The 12,032-nt window shown below is 45.4% G+C and overlaps 1 protein-coding gene across 2 annotated transcripts in view; it reads right to left on the reverse strand.

Moving 5' to 3' along the window:
• Positions 1 to 12,032, reverse strand: part of ARHGAP30 (Rho GTPase activating protein 30) — a 42,712-nt gene that overhangs the window by 21,351 nt on the left and 9,329 nt on the right. For both annotated transcript variants that reach the window (XM_054999949.1, XM_054999940.1), the window contains exons 2-5: positions 5,323 to 5,425; positions 3,194 to 3,338; positions 1,790 to 1,872; positions 18 to 125 (exon numbers count right to left, since the gene is read on the reverse strand). In XM_054999949.1, the coding sequence (XP_054855924.1) occupies positions 18 to 125; positions 1,790 to 1,872; positions 3,194 to 3,338; positions 5,323 to 5,425 (439 nt within the window). The remainder of the gene's footprint in view (positions 1 to 17; positions 126 to 1,789; positions 1,873 to 3,193; positions 3,339 to 5,322; positions 5,426 to 12,032) is intronic.

A 12,032-nucleotide genomic window follows, 5' to 3' on the forward strand; every position in this document is an offset into this window, starting at 1 on the left:
GCAGAATAAGACTTCACCTTAGCAGGTTGGGAGCCCAGACGATTGCCAGGTTTCTCACATGCATGTTGGTCTGGGAGCTGAAGGATGCTATGCGGACCAGATGCCTCATCAGGAACTCCAGGGTCCTAGTGGCAGACCACCAAAACAAAGGGGAACAAGGAAAAGAAAAAAAATCTTATGAAGGTATGTAAGGATCAACTGGGCTAGAACTGCAGCTCCACCATCTTAAGGGGCACAAGATCCATGCCCGAAATCAGCATGGACAGAACTCTTTTTCTATTTCCCCTGTCCCATTTTTAATGTCTTCGTCCCCTATTTCCTGGGAGTATTTTTAGATTACGAGCCTACCGATGGGTCCCATACTTAGTCATTAAAATTAACGTAAGGAGCTACTGAATAATGATCATTTATGAAATTATAATTTATTTTACAATCTACAATAGTAATAATTCCACTGTTAGCGAACGACAATGAATACATCAGATATGAAGTCCTCCTTATCATTTAAACATGAAGCGCCGTATCAATTAAATGAATAGAAGTTGCTTCATAGTTGCATCCAGGGCTTTTTTTCTGGGAAAAGAGGTGGTGGAACTCAGTAGGTTGCCCTCGGGGGAAATGGTCACATGGCCGGTGGCCCCGCCCCCTGATCTCCAGACAGAGGGGAGTGCCCTTCACTCCAGCGGCAATCTAAACTCCCCTCTGTCTGGAGATCAGGGGATGGGACCACTAGCCATGTGACCATTTTCAAGAGGTTCCAGAACTCCGTTCCACCGCGTTCCTGCTGAAAAAAAGCCCTGGTTGCATCTGGCATCAGGGGAAGGTTCCTTTGGCTTGAGGAGAGCTTCACTCCCTCTGAGCAGATTGGCGGGATCCAGACCTTTAGTATTCTGCTTATGGCTTTGGGAGTCAACCGACAGCCTTTCCCAACTTTGCTTTTGGAGATCCTTTGCTCAGCTATGGCCACACCTCAAATAATAATGTCTTAAATGATCTCTCTCACGCACACAAACGGTATCCTCTGGGTCGCAATAACAGCCACAGATTAGAGAGGAAAACAGGAAAGAGGCCCGGGGGAGGAATGAGGCGGAAGGGAAAGTAGTGAAAGCTTCCTTAACTGTATTTGAAGATACCATCACCATTTCCAGAGGAGAACTTGCCAGTACAGTCCCATCTGTAGGCTGACATGATCACATCATACCTTGAATTCTTAGGAACTGCCCACCTGTGCCCCATGTGACACGCCCATATGAACCTATGAACCTATCTTCTTATGAGTCAACCTACTAGTCTTCTCTCTATGCAGTATTCTCTAGCAGCAGTTCTCCAAGAACCCCAAGCAATGGTCTTTCCAAGCTACCTGAGATCCTCTAACAGGAGATCTTGGAACTGGACCAGGGACTTTGCATATGCAAAACACATTTTACTGCTGAGCTCTGGCTTCTCGCAAAAAGTGTGCCCCAACTCGGGAAAACCTCTCTGGCTGGAATATCTCTTTCCTAGCCCTGCTATAGAGATTCTCCCAGATGGTGACCCCAGGACTTGAACCCTGGATCTTCTGAGACCATTGCACTACATGCCCCATTGTTCCTTCCATTGTCTTGCACTGTTCACTTTGATGTACTATTTAAGATCATCTTTAGACTTTCTGCATATTATGACTGAGGAGGACACACAAGTCAATCGACAAAAGGAACCCTTGGGACTATGAAAGGAGGCACAACCCAAGCCAAGCCAGAATTCGCAAATTACTAGAAACTGTCAGAGGATTGTTGTCCCTTGCAAGTACCTGTAGTGTTGCAACGGGAGTTCCTTTAGCACTTCCTTGATCTTTACCAGTCGTTCCTCTTCCAGCTGAATGGCCACAGCATCCTGGGTGAAGCAAGGAGGAGACACTCAACTCATGATTTTATTTGCTCAGCTTTACACTGTTCCCACCCCTGCTTCCCACTGTAGCTGTGAAAAGTCTGATTTTGGAATCAAAAAGCATTGGATATTCTGTGAAGTTTCGGCACATGTGTGCACACATCTGTTGTAAGAAAAAGCCAACTCTCATTTACTTTACAAATGAAACTGTGGACAAGTGCCTGGATAAATGTGGGTTTTCAATTACATGTTCAGCTATACATGCATTCAATGTAACATGAGACGTATTCAACACAAGTATAGAGAAAAATCAAGTGTATGATTTCACCAATTGTACATGCATTCACTGTATCTTGTGAACAGGGCGAGTGCGGTACAGTACAGTGTTGTAGTGGACGGAAGCCACTGCGGGTCCCCACTGGAGAGGAACGCAGGGTATAAATTAAGCAAAATTTCAATTAGATCTGCTTCCATTCCACAGCTGGAATGGAAGCAGATCCAACAGGAAGCTGCTGAATTGGAATTCATATGTAAATTTGACTCAGTCAGACTTGGTTTGAATAGACACTATGAATGGTTATCTCATTATCAGAAGTAACTGATTTCATTATCAGAAGCAAACTGATCTCACTATCAGAAGCAAACTGATTTGCATCTACTCCCCTCTCCCCTCACCACCTATATATATCTAGCCAGTCTCTTCATAACCTCCATGCATCTCACAAAGAGAACTGTAGTTCTCGAAAACCTATGGTATAGTAAAGTTGGCTAGTCTTAAAGGTGCTACTGGACTCTTTATTATTCCATTCCACAGCAGACACTTCCATTTGAAACAGCTGGTTTCACACACACAGCTACCCTTACATTCCCCAAGTTTAATGACAGAAGAATCCATTTCACGGGAGTTGAAATACCTAAACGCCACTAGTTCCTATATTGTTAACTGGCTCTTAAATTATTTATTGTATTTATTTTTTTACTTCATTTATACAGGACAGCATGCTCTGGCCTCCGATGCCAACACTGATTGTGTGCCGCACCTGTGCCGCCTCCTGCTTGCAAACCCCGCTGGCCGCTGCTGCTTAAACACAGCAACCAAAGTTATGCCTCAATGTCAGCGACATTGCTGATGTCACACAGTATGTTCTCTTGACCCTTCCCAGCCCTCCCGCTGGTTGCCATGCTCCGGGGCTGGGGCCGGGACCTGCCTGAGCCCTTTTTGGCACCCTGCTCCCTATGCGATTGCCTAGGTCTGCCTAATGGGTGGGCCAGCTCTGGGCAGGGGAGTACTTATCAGTATGAAGACTACCCAGTCTGCCACACCTACCGCAAACTTGTCATACAGCTGGTACGTGAGGAGGGGATTGGGCAGCTCCCGGAAATAGGCCTTGCACAGGGAGCTCACGCAGTGGATGTCCTGCAGATAGACGTCTTTGTTGAGGTCAGGGCTGCGGTCAGTGTCAAATTCAAGCCTGAGAACAAGGGGGAAGGAAGGAAGAAAAAATTGCAAAGACAACCTTGGGTGCGGGGGGGGGGGGGCAGAACACTGGAGCGTAAGAACCGCACCACTGCATCCGAGTCGAATCTAATCCGACATTCAGTTTCCAACATTGCATGGCCAGGCTCCAAAATGGGGTCAAAACATGCAACGGCATCTGATACTTTTAAGTCAGACTGCCTCGGGACGTGAAGGTCCCATTTAGCTTTCATCACTAAGTAACAATCCTAGCGGCTGGAATTTGGATCAAAGCTCCAGCTGGCTTGGCATCCAACAGTAGTCAGCCAAATGTTCCTAAGGGATTCACAAACCAGGCGTGAAGACTTCTATGGTCTCAGCATCCTGCTGAACATAAAGGTCCCTTTTAGCTATTGTGGCTAATAACTGCTGTTTATTTATCTTTCCTAAAAAGTATTGTCTTATACATTGATACATGTTATATATCCGTTGACTTCCTTTTATACATGTTTGTTTAAAAGTCAATGTACTGCCTTATGGGAGCAGACCATGGTCCATCTAGTCGTGCATCCTGTTTCCGAAAGCAGCCAAACAGGTTCTCTGAGAAACCCACAAGCAAGGCCTGAAGGCAACATCTCTCCCCAGTTGCAGGGCTTTTTTTCAGGGGGAACGCGGGGGAATGGAGTTCCGGCACCTCTTGAAAATACTCGGCAATAGTGCTTGAAAATAATATTTCAAAGAATCCCATGTTTTCTTCCTCATTTTCCTCTTGAGAGTTCCACCCAGGGCTTTTTTCCATCTGGAATGCGGTGGAATGGAGTTCCAGAACCTCTTGAAAATGGTCACATGGCTGGTGGCCCTGCCCCCTGATCTCCAGACAGAGGGGAGTTTAGATTGCCCTCTGACCATTTTCCCTGAGGGCAACCCACTGAGTTCCACCACCTCTTTTCCCAGAAAAAAACCCAGCAACAGGTGGTATTCTGAGGCACAGTGCCTCTAAACATGGAAGTTCTGTTCACCTATCACAGCTAATAAAGGCATAGGAATTATCTCACTGGATAGGACTGGTGAGCCATCTAGTCTGTCATCCAGTTCCCAGATGCCTCTGGGTAGTCCACAAATTGACCATGAAGATAATGGCCTTTTCTGATGGGCTTCTCTATTGTCTGGTACTTGGATTTACTGCCTCTAGATAGAGATGCCATGAATTCTGTGGTTAACGTCAAACATGCCATGCTCGACTGTGGTGGCGATTAGATGAACTGATCACCAGGTCTGGTTTGGCACTGAACAACTCAAGTGCCTGCTGGACACGTTTGCATTGAGTTTTGCAATACATACAATAATGTTACTAATGATACTCACTGGTTGGATTTTCTTTAATGCATTTATTTATGACTGATTTGTATGTGACTGAATTAATTGTTCAAATAATTGCCTGCTAAGTAAAGCAGGGAGAGGGGAGCTAAACAGGGTCAATATTTGGATGGAGGGCTGCTGAGGATGACTCTGCAGAGGAAGGCAATGGCTGTGCACCTTATTTGCCTTGAAAGCCCCTTGCTGGGATTTCCATATGTCTGTTGCAACTTAATGGCATGTACGTACCTAAGTAAAGCAGTGGCACAGCATGTATGGGTGGGGGAGTAGAATTCCATCAGGCTGTATGAGAACATGCTTGTGTGAAAACCTGATTGTGTGGGGCTGCACTGTTTCAATGAAAAACTGGACATCAAAAAACTGGATCCCTGTTTGCAACTGGTGAACAGAACATGAGTGGAACCAGTGGGGGTCTGAACATCCCTAGAGATATAGAGGCGTCATGTATCTATCATGACTTTTGATAGGTCCTTCTTTATTTCTCAAATCCTTTGTTAAAGCCACCAATGTTCCACATCACCCTATGTTGTGGCAGTGAGTTCTGGACAGTAATTTTATAAGAAGCGGGGGACTAAGGAGAAAGTAAACAAAGGGGTCCTTTCAGCACTCGAGGCAGCCCTTACCTTAGTTTCTGGATGTTTGATGAGACCCCTGACAGCCGGTAAATCCCGTCCACTATCCCATGCTTTTCTACAAACTCTGTGCAGCTCTTCAAGACCTGAGGAACTGGGAAACAAAAGGTTAACCCTAGAAAATGATGAAGTGTCTGAATAGGCTTCTAAATGAAAGGCAGTTTTTGCTTGGAATACAACTGATCTTGGGTGAGAGGGAGAATGAACTCTAGAAATTTTTCCCCCATGCAAAAGAAAGTTAAATGTATGAATCAATGATTGGTCTATCAAGGTCAGTATTTTCTACTCCAACCATCCAAGCCAGTATGCTCTCAAATCCAATATGTGATTCTTTTTGCCAGGAGATGGCAGGGATTGAACCTGTGATCTTCTGAATGCAGAGGGGATGCTCTACTACCAAAGCCACACCCCCTCCCTGTCTCCAAGAAGCTCAGGGTACCTTACATGTCTCCCCTTGCCTATTTTATCCATACAACAATTCTGAGGGAGACACACTGGTCCAAGGTCATGCAAGCCTATAAATACTGAAATCCATATCTTGGATTATTTGGTTTTAACTTTTGTATTGTGATTATATATTTTTTAACTTATGTACTGTATTTTTATCAAATTGTATTATTATTATTATACTGTGGTGACCAGCCCTGAGCCAGCTTGTGGGGAGGGTGTGCAAAATCTAATTAAATTAAATTCAAATCAAACTTCCTGGCAGAATGGACTTGAACACTGGCCTATCAGATTCTAGTTCAACCCAAACCACTACATTACATGTTAGCTGTAAAAGAGTTGGCTACTCATATTTTGGTTCAGTTCTCAGAAGCTAAGCAGGGTCGGCCTTGGTTAGTAATTGGATGGGAGACCTCCAAGGATGACTAGGGTTGAAGAGGCAGGCAATGGCAAATCATCTCTATTAGTCTCTTGCCATGAAAACCTCACCAGGGATCGCCATAAATCAACTATGACTTGAGGGCAGGATTTCATTTCATAAGGACTGCAGCTTCTGTCTCAATTTACTTCTTTTCCCTGTTCAGATTCTCTCCTGCTTTTCCTTCACATTTCAGACTCAGCTTCTTTCCTTCTAGATTCTTCCTTTAATTCTTTTGAGGAAATCCCCATCCAGCCCTCATCTGCCTTAGACTGCACTGCTTCTCTGAACCTTCTCAGGACCCTAACTCCTACTTTCCTAGGTCCCTACAAAGCTGCCCTATGCTGACTAAGATCATTGTCAGGGGACCCAAATTGGGTAGAAAGGCAGTATAAAAACGTTTTAAATAAATAAACTGTTCTAAACAGAGTTGTTTATGTTGACTGGTGGCAACTCTCTGGGGTCTCATGCAGAGACAGGTTTTTCCATCACCAGAGAGTAGATGCTGGGAACCAAACTCGATACGCTGTCTTGCAAAGCAGGTGGTTTACCACCACCCAGTTCTCTCCTCAAACACTCAACTCAAAAAACATTTGAAATAGAACTTGAAATGCTAGTCCTGACTCCAAGTTTGTCCATATTAATGATGCAGTAGTGCATGTAAGATTTTGGAAAGGTTAAAATCAGTTAATATGCCCTGCTATACCACATTACATGAGAAAAAGGATTTGATGTGCTATGTATGTGGACACCACACATTTTCTCAGCAAGGGTGGTTAAACTGGGTGGAGTCCCTGAGTGATTTCATGCGTTTCCACACCCAGGACAGGAAGTGAAAGACAGCCAGGCAGGAAGTCAGAGAGCTGAAGTTCTGTGCCAATCTATCACATGAGGTATCGTGAGCGTGTTTTGTGGATACAGCTGTATTTATAAGCATACAAAGAGCACTGGAGGATCAAGCCAAGGTTCCATCTAGTCTTGTATTCTTGTTCCAGCAATAGATGCTTCTTGGAAGCTGTTCTCAGAGGCAGCCTGCCCCTGAATATGGAGGTTCCACTTAGCTATCGTGGCTCATGGGTTCTCTTTTCCAGCATCTTCTTGTTTGCAACAAGTGGCTTGATTTTTCCAGATTCCAGATTATTTTAAATGACAAGCATCCCTCTGTTCTCCCTCCTAACAACTGGAACAGAGCATCAGAAAATTTTCTCCCACAACTGAGTTTGTCCCATACTGGGTCTTGTCATGTTGCTCAAAATTTTAAAATTACACACCCCTTGCCAAACATTTATGCTTCTTTTTTAAAAAATAGCATGTATTTATTACCAATGTATATGATCTGTGACTAATTTAAGCAATTCTCTGCCAAGCAGAGCAGTGGCACAGTGAAGGGAAAGAGCCTGTGCGAGCGTGCATATGTGCAAAACAGCTGGTTGCATTCTATTGCTTTGTTAGGAAGGAATACGGTGAAGCAACTTGCCCAGAAGCCACAAATGGGCCAGTGAAATGAAGAAGAGTCTGTCAAAAAATCAGCTGCAGACAGAGATGAGCTAAATGGCAAGTCTTTGAGCAGCCCTGGCTACTGCCTCTGGGACCCGCATTGCTGCTGACTGGGTCCCACTGGCCCTGGGTGGGGGCAGTTGGCCTCAATCACTACTGTTGTGGAGGAGGGGAGGTATTTGTGAATTTCCGGCATTGTGCAGAGGGTTGGACTAGATGACCCGAGAGGTCCCTTCCAACCCTATGATTCTATGATAGCGGGAGCAAGCAGATAGCTAAACCCGGGACCATCGCTAGCATACTCCAACGCGAGACAGCTGCCGGGGCCCAGATCTTCTTGTGGGGCCCACCGCCATGAACACCCCCCACATGCCTCCTCTGATGCCTGACATGGCTTACCTGCTTGAGTGCTCCACCACCCACACTCCCAGTCCCAGCAGGCAGTGGGAGGGCTTGCAAGAGGGCAGGGAAAGGGAGCCACGGAGGTGTGCAGAGGAGGGGAGGGGCCCCTGGGTGCTGTCTGCCTGCTCCACCCCCTCAAAAAAGTGGAACTAGCTCTGGCTGACATCCTGGGTCAGTGGTTAGTGGTTAACAGTGTGTCCTGGCTGGGCACGTGAGGGAGACTCAGCAGCTGCCTGAGGATGGTAACCCCAAATGCCAGTACTGGATTCTAAACACTCAAAAGAAAGAGAGGGTAGATTCCTGAAACGGAAATGTGGGCTGTAGTGTACCACTTCAGACTGTGTGTATGGAGGATACCATTTTGTAATGTTCTCCTATGTGAGAGATGAAGGTGGGGGGGGGTGCACCCAGGCAAAACAAAGATGAAGAGCCAATTGGTGCAAAGGAAAGGAATCTTTAGTAATTGTACAACCCCTACACATTTCACATGCAGCTCTGTCAGGGGGAATTGTCTATATACACTACAGTGTATATACAAAAACATGCAGAATATTAAAAATGGCATGCTTCACCTGTCATTCATCACAGAAAGACTACAATCATTTCAACTATTTTATGATTCCACCACCTCATTCTGCTTTATGAGAACAGGTCTAAAGTGAGGCCAGGGGTGCAGGTAGGGACTGCTGCCAACTCAAGTCTCTATTTTATGTATGTATGTATGTATTTAATGCATTTTTAAAGCTGCCCTTTTTCCAACTTGCCCTGACCCTAGATAGCCCAGATCTCAGAACTTAAGCGGGGTCAGTCTTGGTTAGTAATTGGATGGGAGGCCTCCAACAAAGACCAGGGTTGCAGACGCAGGCAGGAGCACTCATGCAGCCAGTGCAGTGACGTTGCCAGCCCCAGGCACGCATGAACAGCATCCTCATGCCCAACATGAGGTAAGTGCCAGCGAACCTTACTCTCCCGGTGGGAGGGGCGAGAGACCTGGCAACCCTAGGGCAGGATTTCATTCATTCTCTCAATTTAGGGTCCCTAAGGCAGCAGAGAATAAAAACATCAAAACATGCTTGAAAAACCATTTAAACATAAAAGAACAACGAAAGCAAAACGCATGAATAGGAATCAGTGGTGCCCCCTCCTCTGGCATCCTAGGCAATTGCCTGGGTCCACTTAATGGGGGACTGCAGGCTGCGATTCTCGGCATGAGACGCGAGGGGTTTCAGGCCCGTCTCTGTTTTAATCTATGCAACGTTGCAGGATATGCAACAGCAAGCGGGAATGCATAGAAAATTCTCCCCGGGGGAAAACTCCGTCTGCAGAAAGGCCCCTCCACGCCCTGACTTGCTGCAATCCGGGAGAAGCGTGTGGGCGGCGGTTGGAGTTTACACAGCGACACCGTTTGGGGGCGAAAGTATTCAGGGAACAGCAATCCGAGCTGTGTAATGAGCACAATTAGATGCTATCTGCTGATGAGTGAGTGGCTTGGCACGCCCGGCTGCTGCTTTGGGCACATAATTGGAGGACGATCAATGGAAGCCAATGCCCTGGAGAGGTGTTCTCGCCTTCCCTCGGCACGCACACTTGAGAGAGTTCAGGAAATTTACCCTCATGAGGCGCAGCTGCCAAGGTCACTCTCCCACCAGCTCTTTAGCAGAGACTACCCCTATGTTTTGGAACCAGCCCCTGGGAAAACACCTCAGTAGAAAAAAGCCTCAGTAGAAAAAAGCAAGAGTCCTGTAGCTCCGATAAGGCTAACAAAAATTGTGATAGGGTATGAGCTTTCCTGAGTCACCGGAAAGCTCGTACCTTACCACAAATTTTGTTAGTCTGAGGGTCAAACCACAGGAGACAAAATACACTTGAATTACACTCAAATACACTCGAATTACAAAATACACTCAAATTACAAAATACACTCAAATTACCTGAGTGATTTTTTGTCTCGTGTCGTGAGACCCTACTGGACCCTACTGGACTCTTGCTCTTTTCTACTGCTACAGACAGACTAACGCGGCTACCCATCTTGACCTATTTTGCCTGTTGGCAAGGAGCTTACTAAGGTCAATGGGGCTTACTGCAAAGCAAGTGTCCATAAGATGGCTGCCATGGGTAGCAATCTCTTTTGAAGACTCTGTGGTAGGGATGCCAGCTTTGGCCTGGAAAATTCGTGGAGGGTGGAGCCTGTGGATGGGGGAGTTTGGGGAGGGATTTCACCTCAACTTGATGGTATGCCATTGAGTCTGCCTTTTGAAGTTGCCATTTTCTCCAAGATAGTAAAGAGTCCAGTAGCACCTTTAAGACTAACCAACTTTATTGTAGTATAAGCTTTCGAGAGCCACAGCTCTCTTCATCAGATGCATCAATAAAGTTGGTTAGTCTTAAAGGTGCTACTGGAGTCTTTACTATTTTGCTACTACAGACTAACACGGCTGACTCCTCTGGATCTATTTTCTCCAAGAGAACTGATCTTAGTCTGGAGAGTGGTTGTAATTCAGGGAAATATCCAGGTGCCATCTGGAGGTTGGCCACCCTACTCTGTGGGATCAACAGACAAGACGAAGATCAGGCATCTGGAGACAATCCATAAAATAGAAATTGCAGCATGCATAACTTCTGTTTGGCTTGGACCACCATTTGCAGCGAAGTTCACTGGGTGACCTTGGCCCAGTCATTCTCTTTCAGCCTAATCTACCTCATGAGGTATTTGTGAGAATAAAATTGAAAGAGGGGAGAGCCGTGTAAACCACCCAGAACTCCATGGAGGAATGGTGGGATAAAAATGCACGGAAGAAAGAAAGCTTCACTCTACTTGGTTTCATGATTTGCAAAAAGGACCCCTGCCTTGTTATTAGCATTCTAATAGGAAAAGTGAATTTTTAAAGGACGCTTCTTAATCTTTTGTAAAATTCTAATAGCAGAGTAGAAAAACAGGTTTCAAGATTTAACTATCCCCTTTCTCATAAAGTCCTGAGGTAAACATTGTCAGAGGCGGGCCTGTCAGGAGTAGCAGTAGGAGGAAAAAAATGGCCGTTGGGTTTATGGTGTGACATCACTTCTGGTGGAAATCTAAAATCAATGTCTTTCCTTTTAAGAAATTGTGCAAAACTCTATAGTATCCAGCAATTCCTGAAGAGGACTGATGTCACTTCTAGGTGACATCATGCATCACCAACAGCTATTCCCCATGTACCCTCCCAATCTCCTGCTGGTTGCTATGCCAGGCCTGGCAACCCTAGGGTTGCCAACCTTCATATGAGGCTTGGAAATCTCCTGAAACCGACTGCAGAGAGGCTTCTCAGGGCAAATATCCCTTTAAATGTATCTGTTTTTCAAAGCAAATATGCCTTCTTCGTGCTCAGTTAATTACCGCCTTTTCCGGTGACCCTACCTTCCTTGGGGCAGGGCGGGGGCTATTCATTCATTCATTCATTCATTCATTCATTCATAGTCCGCCTTTCTCACTGAGACACAAGGCGGATTACACAGTGTGAGATTAGTACAATCAGTATCAAGTACATGTCCATACAGTATCAAGGACATTTCCATAAACAATGCCATAGGGTAAATAGATACAAGTTTAAAAGACATAGTATTAGCAAGAATCCAATACAGAGCAGAAAAAAATACTGAAGCAGAACATAATTCTATGACTAACAACGGACAACATAGAGCACAGGTGGTACATAGGAGTACATATTTAACAGATAATATGTAAGGCAATATAGTGATGAAGTCTATGGTCCCTAACTCATTAGCGAAGCATCTGAGACCCCATCCTTACAATTCAGCCCTCCCATTTGAGTAAAAAACCTTTTTGAATAGTTTGGTTTTGCATCGTTTGTGGAAAGCCAGGAGAGTGGGGGCTCTCCTGACCTCCTCAAGCAGGTCATTCCACAGGATAGGGGCCACTACAGAGAAAGCCCATGTATAG

Source organism: Eublepharis macularius, chromosome 1 (assembly GCF_028583425.1).
Source record: "Eublepharis macularius isolate TG4126 chromosome 1, MPM_Emac_v1.0, whole genome shotgun sequence".
NCBI lineage: Eukaryota > Metazoa > Chordata > Lepidosauria > Squamata > Eublepharidae > Eublepharis > Eublepharis macularius.